At 37.1% G+C, this 23,619-nt stretch overlaps 1 protein-coding gene and 1 long non-coding RNA gene across 6 annotated transcripts; one reads left to right on the top strand and one right to left on the bottom strand.

Annotated features, from left to right (window-relative positions):
- The first annotated feature begins 1,090 nt into the window (after positions 1-1,090).
- Positions 1,091-21,785, top strand: LOC137488899 (uncharacterized). 3 transcript variants are annotated; one of them, XM_073937166.1, is made up of 7 exons: positions 1,091-1,341; positions 7,462-7,779; positions 7,926-8,213; positions 8,288-8,407; positions 12,369-12,433; positions 16,703-16,797; positions 21,534-21,785. In XM_073937166.1, exons 2-6 carry the CDS (start codon positions 7,689-7,691, stop codon positions 16,754-16,756), a joined length of 618 nt encoding a protein of 205 aa, XP_073793267.1. In that variant the 5' UTR covers positions 1,091-1,341; positions 7,462-7,688; the 3' UTR covers positions 16,757-16,797; positions 21,534-21,785. The 3 variants fall into 3 exon arrangements, with proteins under 3 accessions (XP_073793267.1, XP_068072507.1, XP_073793268.1); XM_068216406.2 differs by lacking the exon at positions 1,091-1,341 and adding an exon at positions 4,816-4,934; XM_073937167.1 differs by lacking the exon at positions 1,091-1,341 and having other exon boundaries at positions 7,888-8,213.
- Positions 4,723-21,190, bottom strand: LOC141380157 (uncharacterized). 3 transcript variants are annotated; one of them, XR_012397692.1, is made up of 4 exons: positions 21,139-21,190; positions 19,389-19,444; positions 16,439-16,522; positions 4,723-8,378 (listed from the first exon to the last, which is right to left on the bottom strand). It is a non-coding gene; the product is annotated as an uncharacterized lncRNA (long non-coding RNA). The 3 variants fall into 3 exon arrangements; XR_012397691.1 differs by lacking the exon at positions 16,439-16,522; XR_012397693.1 differs by lacking the exons at positions 16,439-16,522; positions 21,139-21,190 and adding an exon at positions 20,066-20,130 and having other exon boundaries at positions 7,748-8,378.
- Positions 21,786-23,619: the final 1,834 nt, after the last annotated feature.

The following is a 23,619-nucleotide window of genomic DNA, read 5'->3' on the forward strand; positions in this document are numbered from 1 at the left end:
CATTATTATTATTTTCTGTTTTATCTACTGAAGCAAAAACTCAAGTCTTCACTAAATTATGATGTTTTCCTTTCTTTATTCTTTTATTTTACAGAAAGCTGATGAGGTGGCTCATGTAGAGTATGTGATGCTTGGTGACCATGAGATGATGAACAAACCAGTATTTTCTTAAGTACTAAATCCAGAGGTGTCGTCACTTTTACATGGAAATTATGACAACTTTAGAGGCTGAGTCTATAACATTAATTATTAAGTCTATAACATTAATTAATTCAGTTTGGTTAAATACACATAATAATAATAATAATAATAATAATAATAATAATAATAACCCGTATTGTAATCCAAGTGTGTTAAATAAATTCTTTTAAAAGGTACTGTTGAATAAACACTGGCTGTATATTTCAAAATACTAAAGTTGAGTCATTATCAATTTTTAAATCTTTCTTCACTGATCTGCAGATGAACGAAAATTATTTATCTAATAAATGTCGCCATCAAGTGAATCAACTGTATCACTCTTTCACTCCTGGGCTGTATCTGAAATCGCCCCCTATATACTTAAATGGAGATTAAGCGCACTATTTTTTAAAAGGAGACATTTTAGTGGTGTCCGAAACCATAGCATGTTATATAGTGTTCTCAATCAACCCCACAATGTAAAGTAATAACGAGTCTGCAACCAGGGTATAATCAAAAGCTAGAAAATCCCCTAATGCAGTACACACATTTGACCACAAGATGACATCTGAAGCACAATTCCATAGGTCTGTGGTTAAAAAAAGAAACTTAATGTAACGTTTGTATAGCCTACCTGACTGAAATCAAAAGTCTTTATTTCATTGCTAATAAACAGCTCGCAAGTGTAAAAATAATCATAATCAGAGCCCAAGAACTGCTGATGTATTTTCACACCTATAAAAGACTGGGACGTTAAACATTTAACAAATTTATTCATAATTTAATCGTTTTAGATTCATATTCAGCCCAGGTTGATGGTAATAATGTTGTGTATTGTCTGGTTGTGTAAGAATTTGTACAGAGTAAGGTTGACTCATTCAACAAACCACCAGAGGGAGCCCTCTCTGTCACACCCGGAGAGACGGATCCAAACGCAAATGCTGTTAACACAAAAGGATTTTATTAACTTTTCAAAACAAATGACGAGCCAAGGCTCGTGACTCAACTGAAAATGAAACCGCTCGGCGGGAGCGAAAGGCAACTCGGCAACAGTGTCCAAATCAGCGGGCGTGAGAGAGGTCAGGCAGGCGAGCATCGATCGGGAGGCAGATGGGATAACGGAGGAAAGGCAAGTTCAGCGTCGGACAGGCGAAGTCGAAGGTAGGTGGCTGGCCGGGGAGAATCCAAAATGAAACAGAAAAAACACAGGCAACCGAGCAAAAACTGGGCAGAAGAGAAAAACAGAATCAGAACATGAAGTAATGCACGACAATGACAGGAATCAAGATAACGCAGCGAGATAGCCTGAATAATGACAGGACACACTAGCGACCAGAAAGTGGGAAAAGGAGAGCTTAAATAGCAAGGAAATTAACGGAGACCAGTAACAGGTGCAGCAAGCCGTGTGCGCACTGATTCGTAATAATGATCAGCCGAGTGCACGCTGCAAGAATGAAAAGCAGGGAGAGGGAGAAGTAAAGAGAAAGATCAAGCCAGTGTCCTGACACTCTCTGCAGTACTGATCTGATTGCTTTTTCATGATTATGTCTTTGGGGTCTGGTTTTGATTTGTAGTATAATCCATTTGCAAACTTCTTTTAAAGCGATTTTTTTACGAAGACTTTGTGCCCAGTTTGTGACAGTATTTTTAAAATATCAAATCAAAGATTTATCTGTAATGTTGCGCTGCAATGTAAACAAAATCATTATTAACTATTTGTTTTGTGCACCCATATGTTGTATTTTATTTGTTTCCTTTGTTTCTTATTGTGTTCACCTGTTTCTTATTTGGTTTTTCCATTAACCCGTGTAACAGAGGCCTCAGTTTAGGTCTGCCTAATGTCCTATCTTCGCATGGGAAAGGGTTACAATTTGCCTTAAAGGTTTTTCAAAATATTTGTTTTGTTAATAAAAAGGCAACAACTGCAAATTAGGTAATCTGCTCATTATTACGCTAACCTGCACTATGACTTACGCAGTGGCGTAGCGGATGGGCCCGCAGGGCACGCACCGCGGGGGGGCCCCGCGTGATTAGGGGGCCCCGCGTCGTCGCGATTTTCAATAATTAAAAATCCACCGGCAACCGCAATAATCAAACTCTTGGGAACAACTGTGGTCGGAACCAAAGTTCACAGGTCTGTGTTCTCTGAACACCTCTCAAGCGGTGGACTACTTCATTCTGATTGCTTGCCGCCAATGTTGCAAACTTAGCGACTTTGTCACTAGATTTAGCGACAAATCTAGCGACTTTTTTGTGTGTTATTGGAGATTTTTTAGACTGTCATTTGTCCATACTGTACCGTCCCTACTCTTCTAAACGAGTTGCGTGTGATGCCGCCGGCCCCTCCCAGCAGCAGCCTCTCCCACCTGCAGCCCGAGAGCAGATCACCCCTCTGCGTACCGACGACAAATGATTTAGCACAGGCAGTGTGAAGGTATTTCCCTTGTACAGTCAAACCGATGTACTTCTTTATTTTAACAATTTAATTGGACCGTTTATTCTTTTCTTGTTTACAATCACAGATATTTTAGTGACAGTTTCTGAACTTGTTCTGAGTTTATTACATATGAGAGATTACTGCACATTCACTACACATCTATACTGACATACTGTATTCAAACAGCAATAAATTTAGTTAAATAAACATGCTTATATAAAGTGTAGTGCAATTATAAATACCCCTTTATTAACCATAGGCTGTTAAACAAACAGAAACGGTATAACGTGATGACGTCAGTGATATGCAAATTGACGTATGACTAATCCCCCACCCCCTTCATCAGGGGGCCCCGTCAGCGATCCCTGCAGGGGGGCCTCCGCATTTTGCGCTACGCCACTGGACTTACGCTGCTGTCACACTAGAGTTTGTGTGTGCGAAATTCTGTCGTGCGTCACTGCGAAAAGGGGTGTGATTAAACAAGATTATTAGACATTAAAAAAGCGAGCGATTGCTCCATGTTTTAAATATCTTTCGAGAGAGGTCGTGTTTTGATCCTTGATTGGTCTCATGTAGTCAAGCGATGTGATTTTTTTGATGCATGACCTTACGTTTCCGGTCTGATGCATTTGCATGCATATGAATGGAAGTCTATGGGGAGAAAAGTCCAGTGTGACCACAGCTTAAGTGCCATAGGGTTGACAAACTCTAACTGTGGAGGAAATGTTAAGGCACTGTGATAAGAGCCATCTATGCAATAAGTACATTCATGAAATTTTCTGTCTGTAATATCTAAGTGAAAGCAATTGGGAGCAGCAGAAACTCCAGGTGGATGCTGCACATGGATGGATGGATGGATGGGTAGATGTCCCCCACCCCCAATCATGCTTCTCTGTCTAGAGCAGGGGTGCCCAAACTCGGTCCTGGAGTGCCGGTATCCTGCATATTTTAGTTCTAACCCCAATTAAACACACCTGAACCAGCTAATCAAGCTCTTTCTAGGTACACTAAAACTTCCAGGCAAGTATGTTGAAGGAAGTTGGAGATAAACTATGGATAAACTATGTAGGACACTGGTCCTCTAGGACAGAGTTTGGACCATACCTGTCAATCTTTCCGTTTTTTCCTGCATTTATTCTGCTTCAGGAGTCTTGATTGTAAACAACACAACAAACAATGCAATAAATAGTTTTGAAAAAAAATTTGCTGTCATTGAACCTGAGAAAAACTTTGAGAATAATAATAATGATGAAGTCTCCATGCTATACTAATAATTAGAATGAAACAATTTTTAACTGCGGGAACATATCTTTATTAGTACAATTCGGCTGTATTATTTGTGTCCCCTTCAAAAAAATGTTAGAAAGAAATTTTATAGTTATTGTCCCCCCCTACTGTTAAATCAGATGCCCATGAACCAGCCCTGCACATTTACCATCCCCCCTTAACCAAACACACCTGATTCACATTATAAGCTTATTGGCAAAGACTGAAAGATCTGTGATGGGTGTGTTGAACAAAGAAGACTTCCAAAACATGCAGTGTGTTTATATATAAAATATTCATTTATTAGAATTCCTCATATCAATTGTTCTGCTATAGCTTTCTTAAATTTTGACCTGTAAACCACAGTAAAAAATCTGCAGAATAAAATTTGGGAAACAACAAACTAAACTAAAGCCGTTCATAGCAGCAGAACAGGAAGAAGCCCCTTTTCCTGCGAACTGAACACTACACTCTGAATGTCATCTTTCACCTACAAGATGCTTGTCCTGCTCAAGCCACATACCTAAACACCAACCACAGCAGGTTTCAGTTTGACTCAGAAGATGAATGTTAATAAAACTTACACTGGAAGATCATATATTGGTCTAACTTTGTACTTAGTTTTTTCCTTTTACTAAAACAGAACTAAACAAATATGCACAACTTTTCAAATGTATCCTCTGTTTTACCATTAAATGTTATTAATTCATAATCCACACAACTGTCTTCTAGTCTGTGCAATTTGTCACAATTAAGCAACGAATCGCCTTTCCAAAAAAAGATGCTATATAGTATATTAGTATATTATTTGCCCCCATTTAAAAACTGTTCAAGCCATAATGATGAAAACATAACAAAACATTTATTTCAACATATTAATATAACATAACATGCGTATGTAAAGTGAGAGGGCAGGGTCAAACTCTGTTGTGGGTGGATTTACATGAGCTGAGTGTTTTCAGTGGTCTTGTATCTTGTATCTTGTATCTGGTCTTTAAGAAGATGTTTAATGTGTTTGTTTTGCTCTGTTTGAGCTGGAGGACTTCATCTGGTAAGAAACTTTTAACTCTTCTTTAATTTCTTCTCATCTTTTGTAACAAAGCTGCCGCAAATGATAAGGTCTCTGTTCATAGTTTTAAAAAGAATATTCTAGGTATAATAAGATGGCAGAGCAGCAAAGACAGATAAACATCCCAAATTGAGGAGAACGTTATACGACAGTCCCTTATATAGTCTTAAGGCATGAGATATCATTTAAAGATTAGAAGATTGGGTTGACAACCTCTACTGTTCTACCAATGACCCAGAGTTCTTACAAAGTATTCTGGATCATGGCTTCAGTCTCGGCCAGCTTGCGGTATGAGTAAAATGGATAATCTCTGAGCAGGAAACCTTACTTTGAAACTGTTTCAAAATGTTATTTGTAAAGGCAACATTTCTTCAGATTCCTGCAAATGAAAGATTACATATCAAGAACACTACATCTACAGTACTTGTAAATACTCATTTACAGAAGATGAGAAAATTCTAATAAATCCTTCTGAACGAAGGCTGATCTTTTTTTTCTAAGGCTCTGTGCTCTTTTAACATTAACTCACATCTCAGATTTGAAGCAAAGAGCTTAGGGTGAGCATTTTGGAAGTAGAATGGGAGATGGTTTGGTTTTTAGCCAATAAGCTTTCAGTTTGCAATAGGGCCAGAGCCGTTCAACTAAGGATCCTTCATAGAATTCAAATCACACCTTATTTAAGATATAAATACAACACAATCGACTCACGGGATTATATTAATTGCATACGGGACTGGCGGGTGATTCAGGCCTTTTGGCGCAGAATCGTAGCTTAAATAAACATTTTTGGTCTGGACATGGATATAGATTAATTAAAACAATTAAATAATACTTTTGTAAAATTTAATGAAAATTAACCCTCTACCGCATGCATTATGATAAATCTGTAAAAAATATATTTTTTAAATTTAAAAAAGCAATTTAAAGTGCTGTAAAAATAAAAATATATTTTTTAGGTACTTTATGAAACGTTGCCATATGGCAACAACGTCCAAAGGTGGATCTACCTCAGAAATTTCAATTAAAAAAATTTCCTTAAAATTAATAATTTTTTTGTTTGTTTGAAACGATTTAACTGGTGTTGCAGCATTATGAGCTTTACCACGGAACTTATAAATGACACCTTCTACATACTTTCCAACAACTCATATTCCAACAGCTTTCATTTATTGCATTCTTTTTTGCTGAATATAAATAAAAAACAAACCTAATATTGTATTATCATGTTTTCAACATACAGTAAATATAAAGATTTCCTCCAGTAAATATTATAACAAATAAATAACAAGTATATATCCAGATGCATCATGTAGCTACTAGCTAACATTGTTTATATATTATACTAGTATATAGTATATACTATTCACCTCATTCTCGGCCGACGAGTAGGCGCTGCCATTTGAATCTTTTTGGCTTGAGACTTCCGGTCTCATTCACTTTCATTCATTTTTTGACGTTAAAAACAGCTCATTACGCTGCCTGATGTTGCAATTTGATATTTTCTTATTATATTATTCTACTTGGTCTGTATATGCAAACATTTGTTTGTAGAGCAAGTAGTTTGACCGTTTTCTCCCATTTATTATTCCTAGTCATTTCTCCCTTAGACTAAATCGGAAGTTCTAAGACAATCGCGAAAACAGGCGCACTTCCGCATTTTAGAATAAGGTCAATGCTACGCCTGTCTTATCTGCCTCTGAGCTAACTTACCTGAACTGTCTCTATCAAATGTCCAGTCTGCATTATTCTCATGATCACTAAAACCCATCTCACCCTCACTTTCATCTGAAGGAAGAGCCAGTTCTGTCCTTTTCTTCTTTTACTTACCATAGAACATGGTGGTGCTCGCTAATACACTGTTCCCTGTATTCATATCTATTCAAAAGTAGTATTGCCATTAAAACTAGATTTTATCCATAATGCAAATGTCATTAACATATGACTAATCAACATTATATTACTAGCATTCATGATGTTATTGGTACAACTTAAAGTTCACAGCTGACCTTGCTAGCTAACCCATTGCAATATTGCATGTTCCACTGTTGGACAGTGTTGCCAGTGTTGCCAACAATGTCAGAAATCACGCTACAGAAAAACACTGCATGTCATGTGACTTGACTAAAGCACCTCATTGGGTACTCTAAGGTGTTCTCTTACCAACAAAAAAAAAAAATATGTTGGTCTTAAAGAAACTGTGGTAGGAAAATGAACACAAGTATCATGTTGTCATCTGGTTTCGCCGTGCAGTAGAGGGTTAATGCAGAGTTTAGAATACACAGTGTAAAAAACAGCAAAACTTTTTCATAAATAACTTTTTAAAAATTAATTAAAATGTAAGTTGATAAATGTATATAAACAATTACAATGTCATATTTTACTTTAAAAATAGAAATGAGAAAATAATCTTAAAATATATTTTATCATGCATTTGTTACTTTTCACAATGATTTTGCTTCCACACCAGATAAATTTTAAAAAATCAGTAAATATATGTGGTGTGTTCCAGGTGTGTTTTGCGAGTCTGTGTCAGTGACGGAAGGAGATTCTGTCACTCTAAACTTTAATGTTACAGTGCAAAAAGATGATGTCTTACTGTGGAAATATGGAGCTGGGAATTCTTGCATTGCTAAAATCAGCAAAACGAAGCAAACCTTCACCACATATAATGATGTTCTTGATGGGAGATTCAGAGACAGACTGAAGCTGGACAATCAAACTGGATCTCTGACCATCATGAACATCAGAAGTGAACATGCTGGAGATTATGAACTAGAGATAATAGGAGCACAACTGACAATAAGAACATTTAATATTTCTGTCTATGGTGAGTAGAGGCTTGTTTAACATTAACATATTTAACTGTCTAATCATTGTGATTTGTTTTGGATCAGAGGAGAACACCCACTGACCATCACATAAATACATTTTGCAGATTTATCCATATGTTTCTCCGTTCTCTGGTGTTTCCAGCTCGTCTGCCTGTTCCTGTCATCATCAGAGATTGTTCTTCATCCTCATCATCAGTGCAGAATTGTTCAGTGCTGTGTTCAGTGGTGAATGTGAGCGCTGTGAGTCTCTCCTGGTACAAAGGAAACAGTGTATTGTCCAGCATCAGTGTTTCTGATCTCAGCATCAGTCTCTCTCTACCTCTGGAGGTGGAATATCAGGATAAAAACACCTACAGCTGTGTGATCAACAACACCATCAGCAACCACACCACACATCTGGACATTAACACACTCTGCCAGATGTGTTCAGGTATGGCATTGCTGATTTATGAGATTATTGACACACATTCACCTACATGTAACCCTATTCTAACTCTACTTTAGGTCCTGCAGACTCTATGTCTCTGATAGCACCTATCTCTGCTGCTAGCGGATTTCTGGTGATTTTAACTGGATTTGGGATCTTCTGGAACAGCTGGAAAAAAAGAAAAATGGAGGAAAAAGGTTAGAGTTATTTTACACAATATTATAGCAAGTAATGCTTCGCAAATATGATAAATATTTTAATCAGTTTGTGATGCTTCTCGTTTTCCCTTTTTGGTTTGAGAAAGCCAACATAATGTTACACTATTTAAACGTATTATTATTATTCCGTCTTCTGAGGTTCCTCCTCATTGGGCTTTAATGCTACAAGCCCCCAATTTTAGCCAAAACCTGTGTTCTGCATTGCAATTTGTTGCTATAACTTTTCCAACTGTTCCAACTTTGGGTTTTTCCAAGAACTGACCCAGAAATCTTGAAAAAATCTGGTTGACTTAACATGAGACCAAATTTTGACGCACCATAACTATTATTATGAGGTATTCTGAAAAACGTGACCTTTCACAATTGAAGAGGCTGGCAGGCTTTGTAAAACTATATACTTTATTAAAGGGCATCTAGTTTACCATCTAGTTATACGTTTTTTGCATCTTCATAGTGTCTTTTACAGAACATGTCTATAAAGTTTCAGCTCAAAACACCCATCAGATTTTTTACTTTCAGAGGTTTGTGATTTTTAGCTTTAAATAGCTTGTTGCTGTTTTTTGTGTACTGTGCCTTTAATGCTAGTCCTCCCCGCCCACTGTTCCCACGTGCCTGTTATGCCCCGTTTACACTAGTGAGTTTTAGTTTGAAAACGCACAAGTTTTGCTACGGTTACGCCATCCATCCACACTACGCCAGAATGTTCAAGGCCTGAAAACGGAGCGTTTTGAAAACGCTGAAAAGGTCGTTTTCATTCTAAAACGCTGCTGCTCCGTCTCAGTGTGGATGAGGGAAAACAGAGACATCTGAAAACGGAGGCGGGGCTGCTGAGATTCGCTACCTGATTGGGGCTTTTGTGTCATTGCGTATCCTTGCATATCCTTCCTAACAACAGCCAAATGCCGAGCGGGACACATGCTTCATGTTTATACTAGAACGCACATGCCCAGAGTGCGCGAATGGTCACGTGATATACGTTTTTGGTGGCGTAGTGTGGACGGAGATATGTTCAAAAACACTAGGTGAAACGCTAGTGTGGACACAGATCGTTTTTGATCTAAAACACCATTTTAAAACTAAAAAACACTAGTGTAAACGGGGCCTAAGAGTGCCTCAATCTCCGCCTTTAGCTGAGTCAGCAACAGACAGACATGAAGGAAGCAGATCTCATGTAACGTTTGTGAGAAATACTACAATAGAAACTTTCCCAATGATGGGCGACGCAGTGGCATAGTAAGTAGTGCTGTCGCCTTACAGCAAGAAGGTCACTGGTTCAAGTCTCGGCTGGGTCAGTTGGCGTTTCTGTGTGGAGTTTGCTTATTCTCCCTACGCTTGTGTGGGTTTCCTCCGGGTGCTCCGGTTTCCCCCGCAGTCCAAAGACATGTGGTTCAGGTGAACTGGGTAAGCTAAAATTGTCCATAGTGTGGAGTGTGAATGAGTGTGTATGCAGTGTTTCCCCTATCATAATATAAGGGGGGCACCCCGCCCTCCCAATGGCTGTACCAGCCCCCATGGAAGTCACATTAATTTTATTATCTATATAGCGCTAGATGACAACTTTTTTAAAATAAACAAACTAAATATGTCGTAATGTCGTATAGCGGAGCTATCTCTATCTAGTGCTGGGGTATCCACACTTGGTCCTGGAGGGGCGGTGTCCTGGAGAGTTTAGCTCCAACCAGGGCTGGAGCAAGCTGAACTGCCGCTCTAGGCAAAGGAAGGTCACGCCGCTCTCAAACCTCGGGGTGGCACAGGTGGTGAGGGTAGTTTCTTTTCTGCCGCCCTAGACGCAGATATAACTGAGTCGCGGATGTCGAGGTTAGTTTAGGGGACGCTGCCCGAGCCGCGGGTGGCGAGGGTAGTTTAGGGGACACCCCCTCTCTATTCTGTTGCCCTTGACGCGGATATAACGGTGGTGAGGGTAGTTTCGGGGACGCCCCCCTCTCTATTCTGTTGCCCTAGACGCGGATATAACTGTGACGCGGATATAACGGTGGCGAGGGTAGTTTCAGGGACGCTGCTCTCTCTATTCTGCCACCCCAGACGCAGATGAGGGCGCGGGTGGCGAGGGAAGTTTCGGGGACGCCACCTCTCTATTCTGCTGCCATAGGCGGTTGCCTAGGTCGCCTCTATGGACGCGCCGGCCCTGGCTCCAACCCTAATCAAACAAACCTGAACCAGCTAATCAAGTTCTTATTAAATATATTAGAAACTTCCTGGCAGGTGTGTTGAAGCAGGTTGGAGATAAACTCAGCAGGATACCGGCCCTCCAGGATCGAGTTTAGACACCCCTGATCTAGTGTCTAGTTATGACCTCTCCTGGAAGCTCTGCGTGTCTTCCGCAAATTCATACTGGCTCAGAGATTAAATTTAATTAAAATACCAGAAAAAACATGGCACAGACCATGAATGAGCAAGTGAACAGATCAGCGAGGGGCACAGTGATGGGCACATGCATCAGTGCAAGATATATCAGTGCAACCCAGAATAAAATTGGGACTAAGCCGAAAAGAAAATGAATGAATGAATGAACTTTCCCAATTATTGTTGGATGCATTTGTTGTGGAGTTGCAATGATGAGTCACACACAATGTTGTTACAAAGTTCACGCACACACACAGATACACACACACAGACAGCGCGCGTTTAGCTTTGCACTGTTTTTTGCACGCAAATGTGACAGGATACACATTCATCTCCACTGCTGTATGGACAGCTGTTATGTTATTGTAAAAAAATAAACCTGATTTAACGTCCACAAACCAGGATTGAAGCATCTTCTTTTATAATTGTACTGACATGCAGCTGTGCTGATGAAGTAAATTGCTGTAATTCATTACACACATGCACTGTTTTAAAACACTTTAAACTTGTGAAACTCACTCTTCTTGATCACATTTGATGATGATTGATGATCCTAGCAAACTGAACAGACCTTTTATTCCTAGTTGCTTTGTGCACGTCCTGGTAATACGCAGGTGTCAATCAATTCAGTGGAGGGGGTGGCACTATTATGTCATGTCGGCCTCAAAATGGGAGGGATTTGGATCCTATTTTAATGTCAGTAAATTTTAAAAAAGAGACTTATTGTGTTTATATCAGCCTTATATGACTGTGGACACTATACCTACACACAGTTCTGTCCAAACAGCTTACAAAAGATGATTTTCATCATAGGTGCCCTTTAAACTGGGGTGTAAGTTGTACACCTGGGACACAAGAGCCTTGGAGGTGAGTTTAGTTGATTCAGGCAACCAATTAGTCTCTCAGTATCATTATGTAGCTAACATGCTGCAGCTTCATAAAGACATCAGGCTTGATTTATTCATTCATTCATTTTCCTTTGGCTTAGTTCCTTAATTATCAGAGGTTGCCACAGCAGAATGAACAGCCAACTATTCCAACATATGTTTTATCCAGCGGATGCCCTTCCAGCCGCAACCCAGTACTGGGATAAAGGGTTGATTTATACAGTATCATTCATATTGGCAAGACACTTTTTTATAAGATGTAAGCCATCAATCAACCCTAGCAGCAATTCAACAACATCAATATCTCTACAATAGAACATAGTAGGGACCTGAGTGTTGGTACATTTGACTCATGCTAGCAAAACAGGATGTCCTGTGTACTTCATTTCCTTTTTGGCCTCTCAAGCCAACATCAAAGTTTATGAATTTTAGTTTCTAGTCATTTTATTAAATTTCACCACTCAAAGATAGCTGATGACATTTAATAGTTTAATTTAATCAATACATTGTGTAAATATTGTCTTTCTAAATGTAATAACTACATACATCAAGCATGTACCTTTAGGTACTTTTGTCAGGTAAATTTCTTTGTGTGCATCAACATGCTAACTGACGTTCCTAAAACCAGCATGTTGCAAAAAAACACATCTATCATTAATAATTTATGTGGCTATCATTTGTTGAAACAGTTCAGACTGAAGATGAGGTCACCTATGCTGAGCCGAAGTACTACAGAAGGAAAGTGCAAAAATTGGTAAGATTCATTTTTGTTGTCTGTCTCTCAGTAGTGAATTGGATATAGATGTGTTAGTGCACTTGACTTTTGTGTGTATAACATTTTCTCTATATTTGTCTGTGTAACAACCTTTTAGATCATGATTTATTTTAGAAACATAAACTCACATAACAAGGCAGCTTAGTGGTTAGCGCTGTCGCATCTCAGCAAAAAGGTCACTAGTTCAAGTCCCGGCTGGGCCTGTTGGCATTTCTGCGTGGAGTTTGCATGTTCTCCCCGTGCTGGCATGGGTTTCCTCCAGGTGCTCCGGTTTGCCTCACAGTCCAAAGACATGCGCTATAGGTGAATTGAATAAGATAAATTGGCTGTAATGTATGAGTGTGTGTGTGTGTGGATGAGAGTATGTATGGGTGTTACCCAATAGTGGGTTGCAGCTGGAAGGGCGTAAAACGTATGCTAGAATAGTTGGCGGTTCATTCTGCTGTGGATACCCCAGATAAATAAGGGACTAAGCTGAAGGAAAATGAATAAAGGAAACTCACATCCCATAATACTAGACAGCTTTATTATTATGTTCCCTTGTGTTGTTGTCTTGTTGAACTTCATTTTTCCTGTGCTGTGTGTATTGTTTTTCCGGTTAATTAGCATTGAGTAGTCTTCATAATCGTTCGATATGCACAAGATGGAGAAGGCATAGCACTCTACTTACCAAACAAGACAGCAGTCACAGGAGTACACAGAAATGTCAACAATGACACGAGGAAGTGCACAGCACTATAAAGTACGATTCCATAAAGCTCACAACGGCCCACTCTACAGTACAAAAAGGAGCCGGCCAGACACCAGCCTTTCAAAGAAAAATCTGAATTAAACCCAAAACATTAAAAAAAGAGAAAGGGCTTAAGCAGCGACTACATACCAGACATACAGCAGCGGCACACCCACCACAGTGAGTGAGCTGAACAATGACGCAATCTGATGGCCTTTTATACACCTCTTAATAAGCCCTAGTAAGTAATGGGCGTACATCAGGAGTGACTAACCCTGCTCCAGGAGATCTACCTTCCAGCTGAGTTCAGCTCCAACCCTGATCAAACACACCTGAACCAATTAATCAGGACCTGAACAGCTATGGATAATTACAGGCAGGTGTGTTTAATATGGGTTGCCACTGAAATCTGCTGGACGGTAGATCTCCAGGGCCCGGTTTTTCAAAAGTAATCCACTAGGATTTTGGATAAGGGATTGGATCAAATCTTGAAAATGGGTTTTTCAAAAGAAAAAACGGATTACGTAATCGGATTAGATCACGTAATCCAATCTTGGTTTTGATCCGGATCAAACCTTTAATTTGGGTTTTTCAGACCTTTTTTGTAGGATCTGGATCACTTTGATCCAAAAAACCTGGATTAAACTGATCCTATCAGAAGGGTGGATTTAGCGTGGATTTCATGTCCAAAATGTAATGAAAACTTAAAAAATTTATTAAATAATACTATTTTTGGATCATGCAGTATCTTACGAGATATACTATTTATTAATAAGGTTTTAATTTTATTTGTTCATCTGTCAGGCTATAGTGAGTATAGGCTTTAACGTATTCAGCCTTTCAGTATAGGCCTCCAGCAAAGTAGAAAGAGTTTGGCCTCATAAAATAATCCCCCAAACAGCTGTCAAAACTGACCAAAAACAATCAATTTTATTCTGTCACTAATTGATTGATATATATATATATAGATATATATATATATATATATATATATATATATATATATATATATATATATATATATATATATATATATATATATATATATATATATATATATATTCATCACAATGGAAAATATTTTTCTTTTTAGAATATTTATTAGTGATGCATGCAATGATTACAGAATAACAAAAAAAAATTTGCAAAGAATGGCAATTGCTGATTTTTTAAATCACTTTCAACAATTGCAAAAAGAGACTGAAAGGGCAGAAGCACAGCTTCATCTGGCAGAACAACTGACTCTGACCAAACTGCAGCAAACCAAGGCCAATGACTTGAGATCCGCCTCCTAAAGGCTAGGCTCAGACAAGCTGCTCTCTCCACATCAGATGAGGAAGTCTGAAATTATTGTGGAGTTTTTGACATTAAGTTTTTTTTTTTTTTGGTTTACATCTATATTTGAAACTTATTATAAATATTCTCAATGTACAGTGTTGTAGGTCTCAGATGAGTGGACTGCTGAAAGAGGATGGGGTGGAGTTTTTCTTGTTTTTATTATTTATTATTATTATTATTTTAACAATTATTATTATTTTTTTTTTTAGTTTTCATTTCAAATAAAAATAAAGATATATTCAATTTTATCTGGATTAAACCAGGTTTAATCCGGATCAAATTGATCCAGATTTAGTAATTCTGTTTTTGCGATCCGTGATCACGTAATCCAGCTTACTTTTTGAGCCAGTTTTTCAAAGCAACATTGGATTGAATCAATCTGATCTGGATATGAACTTTTCAGGATCACTAAATCTGGATTACCAGTGCTCAAACAGGATAGGAAATCACAATGTAGAACTATAGATATGTAAAGAGCAACAAGTAGAATAGCCAGCGTGGGGTCAATATAATTTATTTTTTTTAAATGAAAACTAAGAAAATATAATAAATATTAAATTAATAATAATAATAAATAAGAAAAACAAGAAAAAGCCCACCCCATCCTTTTCCAGCAGTCCGCTCATCTGAGACCTAAAACACAAACACTGTACATTGAGGATATTTATAATAAGTTTCCAATATAGATGTAAATAAAAAAAATACTTAATGTCAAAAGCTCCACAATAATCTCAGACTTCCTCATCTGATGTGAAGCGTATCCTTTAGGAGGGGGATCTCAAGTCTGGCCTTGGTTTGCTGCAGTTTGGTCAGAGTCAGTTGTTCCTCTGCCAGGCGAAGCTGTGCTTCTGCCCTTTCAGTCTCTTTTTGCAATTGTTAAAAGAGATTTCAAAAATCAGTCATTGCCATTTCTTGCATTTTTTGTTTATTCTGTAATCATTGCTATCATCATTAATAAATATTCTAATAAGAAAAATATTTTCCATTGTGATGAATACATATATATATATATATATATATATATATATATATATATATATATATATATATATATATATATATATATATATATATCAATTAGTGACAGAATAAAATTGATTGTTTTTGGTCAGTTTTGACAGCTGTTTGGGGGATTATTTTATGAGGCCAAACTCTTTCTACTTTGCTGTAGGCCTATACTGAAAGGCTGAATACGTTAAAGCCTATACTCACTATAGCCTGACAGATGAACAAATAAAATTAAAACCTTATTAATAAATAGTATATCTCGTAAGATACTGCATGATCCAAAAATAGTATTGTTTAATAAATTTTTTAAGTTTTTATTACATTTTAGGCATGAAATCCATGCTAAATCCACCCTTCTGATGGGATCAGTTTAATCCATGTTTTTTGGATCAAAGTGATCCAGATCCTACAATAAAGGTCCGAAAAACCCAAACTAAAGGTTTGATCCAGATCAAAACCAAGATTGGATTACGTGATCTAATCCGATTATGTAATCTGTTTTTTCTTTTGAAAAACCCATTTTCAAGATTTGATCCAATCCCTTATCCAAAATCCTAGTGGATTACTTTTGAAAAACCGGGCCCAGGAACAGAGTTGGTCACCCCTGGCTTACACGAATGTTTCATGCATAACATCCGCTACTTATTTATAAATATACATATTGCTGTACCTCACATTAATATGTGGGACTGGACCACACGATAAGCTGTTAGTCTTCCTTTTGGCTTGAACCCTGAAGGGATGGGGGTTATCTGGGGAGTGATGGGCTGTGTCTACTCAGTATGTACTGCGTTTGAATTTAAATGTACTACTCGGCCATTAGAAAAGTACGTTCTATACAGTATGAACGTGAAAAGTATGAATGGAATTCGAACGTACTACATCCGCCATTTTGTCACGTGACCTACCTGCGTCAATTGCGTCGCTTTACTCCCATTCATGAATTCGCTCGCGGGGCATCATGGGATAGCACAGCATGGGTGCTATCCCACCTTCAGGGAACAAAAGTTATGACAGTAACCCAGACATTCTTAATTTTCTTTAAGGATGCTGCATGTTACAGCTTAATAGGGGGGAATTGAAAATCTAAGTTTGACATTTTATTTGCGTTTAGCATTTTTAGTATTATTGTAGCTAACTTTTATTTATATTTATTGTTTGTTTTTTTACAGAATGGAGAAAAGGAAGATGATGTGGTTTATGCACCTATTGCCATGAGAAGATGATCAAACTTTACGCTTTGTCAAAATGTTGACTTTTACAATTGGTGAGAATCTTGCAATGTAAAGAACATGCGTTTTATGTAGAACATGATATAAAACCTTCATTTTGTTTTAATTATAGCAGCTACATTACATTATTTACTTGTTCAAACTTGTTAGAGTATTTTTCTATTAAACACAAATGAAGATATTTTGAAGAACAATTAACTTTCAGATTTTTTTCTTATCATAAAAGTATTTGTTGACTGGCTACATTTTCATCATGGGTGGGCTATCTCTTAAGGTCTGATTAGTGGAAATCCACAACAAATAAAGTGTTGTAATATAAGGGCAAGATGAAAAATACTGCTAAAAATAATGAAGGCAGAACTCAGGGCTCAAGTCTCTTTTTTTCAATTTATTTATACTTGCACAGAGATGTGGTTTGGTCTGATGTGTGACCAAAAACACCTTCTAAACACATTCTGGAGGTTTGTGGTTGTTGTTGGTAAGCAGGTTTGTGAAGAACTTGCAGCTGGTCTTGTTTGCATTCCTGTGCACATGAAGTTTTACAGCTTTAATGCAAAATACTAAATCTGAAGCATGAAAATACCTGGTCTGATTCTTATTTTGTAAATGTGGAAACGAAAAAAGTGAAATGTTAAGACATTCAAGAAAATAAGAATGTCTATACACGTGCTCTGATCATGCAGATCACGCTCTGATCATCCTCTGCTAGTTTCACTACCTGTTTCCATTCAAGCTTATTTTTCAGAAGAGCTAGGCTTGATCTCACATTTCTCTTAGTTCAAACAGTAAGAATAAAACTTACTATATTCACAGAATCATGAGAGATGTGCAATTAAATGTGTTTTTACTTTAAACTTTTTGTGTCTGCCAAAGCTAACTGAACATTTGTGATCAACTAAGTTAGGAAAATCTCTCGTCCTACACGTTTTGTACTGCTGGTTCTGTGTGCGTGAAAACTGTCACCACTCCCACGGACAATCTCACATGCTCTGCAGACCTACAGAGATGCACCTTTGGGAACGTAAATGCATCTGGTATAGGTTTTTTAATCTCCAAAAATGTTTTTTCTGATGTCAATATATTACATATTTTATACATATCAAAAATGCTTTGGCAATACTGTACAAAATGTCACGCCAATAAAGCAACTTGAACTTGAGAGAGAGAGAAAGCGAGCAGCTTTTACCTGCCAGTATGTGCACATGGCTCTTGAATAGCATAAAAGAGAAATAGTGGATTTTTTTATTTTTATTTTAACAGCCTTTAAAAAACACCAAAAACGTTAACCCATTGAAAAGAAACAGTGTAACAGTGTCATAATAATTAAAAATATTGTTAAAAATCCTTTTTTTTTGTTGCCGCATGTACTGTAGTAAAAGTTGTTTCAATCAAGCTACCACCACAAGTATATTTCAAACCAGTGGAAAGCACTAATATTTGATCACAATGCAATCACTGTAAAAAATATGAACTATGCAAAGACACTTTTCTCCATTGAATGCTTTAAATGCAAAACGCCTAAGGACAGGAACAAACTCTCGTAAAAAAAAAAAAGAGCCTGGGCATGTGCAGAAGGCACAGCTAGAGGTTTGTAGTCTAAAGCATGTTGTTGCAATGTTTACAGTGCAGATCCTATACTTCTGGGTTTCATCCCACCGCAGCCTTGCTTTCGTGTTTTAAAATGGCGGCCATGTGAAGTAAGCGTAAAGTTTTTGACTCGGATTCAGAAAATCTGATTCAATTCAGTTGTGAAAATTCAAATAAAACGAAACAAAATCAACAAAATAACACTTTTGACAATGGTCAGTTGTATGACTTGTACTTATATTGCTTGATTCGGATTGGCTGACAGAGATTTACATCATTTATTTTTTTTTTTAACATTTTTTACTTTACATCATTGACCTCTGAATAATTTCAGGTATTTCAAACATTTTTATAACCTACAGCAGTCAAAAATGTATTTACTAAAAACACAGCCTGATAAAAGACACAGGCAATGGAAAAGTATTTTAAAGCCAGGGGTTTTCAAACTGGGGGCCGCCAGATGGCGCTAGGGGAGCCGCAAAGAAATTTTAGATGAGGGGTAATCAATGGGCCCACATGGATGAATTTTGTGTCCCGCATCATTCTGAAGGTGAATATATTTTTTATTATAATTTGAGCTCAAAAGTACTGCAAAAATTAAGCTTTATGCTTATGTCATTTAAATGCAGTTGACACTTTCGTGACACAGGAAAAGAAGCTCAGCGGCCCGCCTCTGTACACGGGGACTTTTATTGAATAAGCGCTTCTGTCCGGGCGCTTCCTGTGATTTTTGGCGCTTGTCTGCTGCACCTGACGGCGTTTACCTTTCACTTACGCTTACCTCTTTTACGCTAAACAACTAAATGAATACTCAGGTCTATTTAACTGACTATATTTCAGTTAAAATACATGATCAATAGGAGCATTATCGGTGGCTGAAAGCACTTCCCTGTTTATGTACTAACTTTAAAATGTTAAAATAACCAATCATATTGTAAATCAGTGAGCCTGTTAAATCTGCTAAACAGCCACAACTCAAAAAACATTAAAAAATTGTTCACCCCCCAAAAGAATTATCATTATCCCTTCAATAAAACACAACACCCTTACCTGACCCTGCTCTGCCTGATCCTCAATCATCTCTTTCTCCTTCACCTGTGATTAATATTGTGACATTAGTATTTTCACAAGCACTCATTCTGAAAGCCAAATTGCTTAATATGTGACGTTTTTGTACTTGGCGTTTAGATGCAATCAAAAATTATTATGTCCATTTTCTCTGTCATTTTATCCAATGCATGACATCAGGCACGTTTATTTATACTGTAGCACATTTTATACACAATGGCAATTTAAAGTGCTTTACATAAAGAATGCAAAACTATCATAAAAATAATCACAACATTAAAAACAAAGAATTAAAAGATTAACATTTTAATTTCAAATTAATCGAGTAGAACAGAATAGAAACTGATTTTACAAAAAATACAGTGGGGTTAGTGTGCACAGTGTAGCTGTGCTCATTTGGCAAATACACAACTAATAATATGCAAATTGTAATGGTTAATGTTAAGTTAACATTATGCCAAGTCGTCACAAATGAAACAATGCATGGGAAACGTCTTAACTAGATAAGTAATTTTAATCAGCAGATTCATGGACAATTACATCCTTAATCAGCATTTTTTGCCACAACTAATTTATGAAAGAGTCTATGTGTTAACTACATTGAGGAGAATCACTTTAAGGTGGGTTAAAAACCCCCTCCTTACTTACTTGAAATCAACAGTAACTCAGCAGCAGCCTCACACACCCGGACGCGTGTGCGTGTGTCTGAGCATAGATATATACACTAGATGCCGCCTGGCCTATTGTTGTCTATTGGACGGAATGCGTCAATAGCGCCGCCATCTTGCTGCTACCGGGTAATGCTCCTTTGAAATGAATGCGGTACCAAGGTACAGTGGAGGACTGTGGCCATGCAAAGCCAGAGATATACACATATACACATATATCTGTGATCTGGAGTTTTCCTGGATGTTAGTATGTAAATTTTTTTTTCTAATTACGAAAATTATAATTTTACATCACTTTTCTACATTGATGGATCAGTGACCGCACGGGCATTCCTGACAAAAAGCTTGTGTTTGTGTGTACAGAAATGTTCTATATTTTATAATTTAAAGTTAAATTTAATATAATCCGTGTCCTGAAACACACCTCCTCTCCTGCTTTCACTTCTCAAACTGACAGAGAGAGCGATTCGTTTGTGAATGAATCCCCCGAACGACTCTTTCACTATAACGTTAGCCGACAATAATACAAGTTTCTGGCAGCGCAGCATCTCGTTGTCATATTTCTTTTGCATTGTTTGCTGATTTTATTCAACAAAACTAGCATAAGCCGAGTGTTTAGTGCGAGTAGGAGCTGCTTTGCCGTATAGTGAATGCAGTAAGTGACTGTTATCCTCAATAACGTTACCTGATTAGCACAAAAGTTCAGAACATATAAAAACAGAAAAAAACATAATATTACCTATGAAATGTTCTGCCTTTGTGCTTTGTTTTCTTTGTTTGCTCGTTACTACACCCGTAGACAGCGCTAAAGTCCCACATATTCACGTAATAGCACTGTCTTGACTAGTGCAGTTGAATGTCATTTGTCCTGGGAGCACTGCTGGATGAAGTGTCCCTTTTGTTTGTTTTATAGACGTGCAGCACCAAATTTGTCATTATTTTTTAAGGCAATTGTTCTCCTTGTGTGAATCTAAATGCTAATGTGATAATGAGCTAATGATAATGATGTGATAATGTGCTAATGTTTAATGATAAAAATGTTCAAAAACTCACCAGATGATGAACCAGATAAGGTCATTTTCGTTTAGCTACTTTCCTGGTATGTAACGGATGTAGTGACGCTTTTTGTACACTAGATGGCGTAAAAACATTCATTGCGTAGGAAAAAATGGATTAGCATCTCTAGAATTTAAATAGTCAATTAATAACCAATAAGAGAAGATTCACAGGATACAAGCAGCTTTTAATGTGCAAGGTCAACCTTTGGGGTAAAGTCATGTCAAATCTACATCTATATGGTATTTTAAAAGCCTTTTGATTAAGTAAATAATATATTAGATATTGTTATTATTAGAATAGCGATGTAATTTAAAGAGAAACATGATCTTGCCTATAGATTTCCTGTGACATCAGCAAGACTGACTCAGTTTGTGTTTTCTTCCTTGCAGAAATCAAAGATGGAGGCTGTTTATGAGAATGTCCCTAAAATACAATGACCGTAGGCTAGCCTACAGGAACTGCTCATGCAGGACTTTTATCTTTCATCACTCCTTTTGACTTTTGTTCGCATGTATTCTCTACATGGATATCTTTGTTTTTAGATATTTTATATTTAAAGGTCCACTTGCATTTGCAAACAAAAAAATATAATCTATGTCATTTGTTAATCAGGTGAAAATGTGCATTAAATATTAATCACACCTTTTTGCTTGCTATTTACTGTTCTTGATTTTTTTTCCTTTTCTTTTTTTCTTTACAATTAAAGAGCACTGTATACTTTGTATATATATTTTTCACAATAAAGAGAGCACTGTATAGCCTTTGCAGCAGCAAAATGATCAGCTTGAATTTATATTTGGCAAACGTAGCTAGAAGGCTATCACTACCGTTCTATAATTATCACATTTTTCTAATAACTGTGCTTCGAGAGGGTGCGCTATACTTGCTTCTATTTTTAGTGTTGAAACAGAAGACAGTAAAATTAGACAAACTGTAGGACAGGCCTGCTTATGTTTGTCCTTATATCTGATGCTTATTTAAAGCATACATTCAGTTAAACACCAGATATCATAATAAAAAGTTACATCCACACTGAAGTCCCAAAGGTTTCCAGTTCAGTAAATGAAAATTAAGCCAAACACTTAAATCACAATCGACAAGTCACGTTTATTTACAAAGCACCTAGCATATACAATGGTATTTAAAGTGCTTTACATGAACAAGAATAAAAGAAATAAGTATAAGAAATAAAAAAATATTTAAAATAATTAAAACTGATAAAAAGCTAATTGTGTTTAAACAGGTTTTAAAGGAATGAAACAGACAGTGCTGTTACAATAAACAGCTGCATTAAATAATAAAAATTGCCTTTTTATATAAAAATATATATTCTGCATTATATATCATCTTAAGATATTTTAGATTTAATCCATATTTTTTGAATATTCCATTGTTTTTTTTTTTTTTTATAATTTACTCATTATTTATGTCTATGGGAGGAGCCCATAAAACACGAACATTCAACATGAGTATGACAGGATATCACAGCTCCACGTCACTATGTGCTTTTCCACTGTGTAAACTATAGCTGTTACCATAACAGTTTATGCCTAAATCAGACATAAAATGAAGAGCACACAGCTGAAGCTCACACCTGCTCTCTAAAATAAAATCTGGCAAGTGACTTTCACATATATTTGGAATAAGCTTGTGTAAGTAATAAGAAATGTTCACATATCTTTTGCAAGTTTGTAATTTGAGATGTATAATGCATGGAAAAGTAGCTGCATGAAGAGACACTGAAAGCGTCTGCATAGAAAGACACTGCAGCGCTGCTGAAGATTGTGGCTGTTTCCTGCAGTTTGACTGATAAACATGAATTTGTAGCTAAATTGTTAGCAGTGCCAAACAGCATTTCTGGTTATTTACATCCTTGTTTGCGTCCTCGCTACAACATACCATTAACATTAGAAACTGTTTATGTATGAGATCAATTTGAACAAATAAAAGCACTTACAGATTGTGGCTCACAATCCCCAGCTTCGTCGGTTGAAGGAGTTTTTAGCCAAATTCAGCCCTGAACTGGGAGAGATTCTGGAAGCTGTCCTTTGTCAAATGCTAGAGCTATGTCTTTTTTTTTATAATTCTTTGGAGCATAATTAAAATTAAATCGTAAACTCTTCTTTCTTTGTGTCGTGTCCTTTGGAAACCAAAATACAGAAACAGGAGAAGCTCTGTGGAAATAGCAGCGTTTGGATGGCATTTTAGCTTTCTATGCTATAACATTACAGCGCCTCTGGCCACGTCCCTTTGCTGTGCGGGGTGTGTGTGCATGGTGAATGCACATAACCTGAAGCGTTTGTGACCACTAGCCCGGATGTATTTTTTTGTAGTTCTCAAACTTCATTTACTGTAGGCTTTGCTAAGCTAACTCTGTAAAAGCCAATGTCTCCCTTTGAATTGAACATCTTACATTCAGAGATGTTGTTTATGTTTACACAGCTACATAACATATCAACTAAAGTTTAAAATATG

This window comes from Danio rerio, chromosome 22, assembly GCF_049306965.1.
Source record: "Danio rerio strain Tuebingen ecotype United States chromosome 22, GRCz12tu, whole genome shotgun sequence".
In the NCBI taxonomy this organism is placed as follows: Eukaryota; Metazoa; Chordata; class Actinopteri; order Cypriniformes; family Danionidae; genus Danio; species Danio rerio.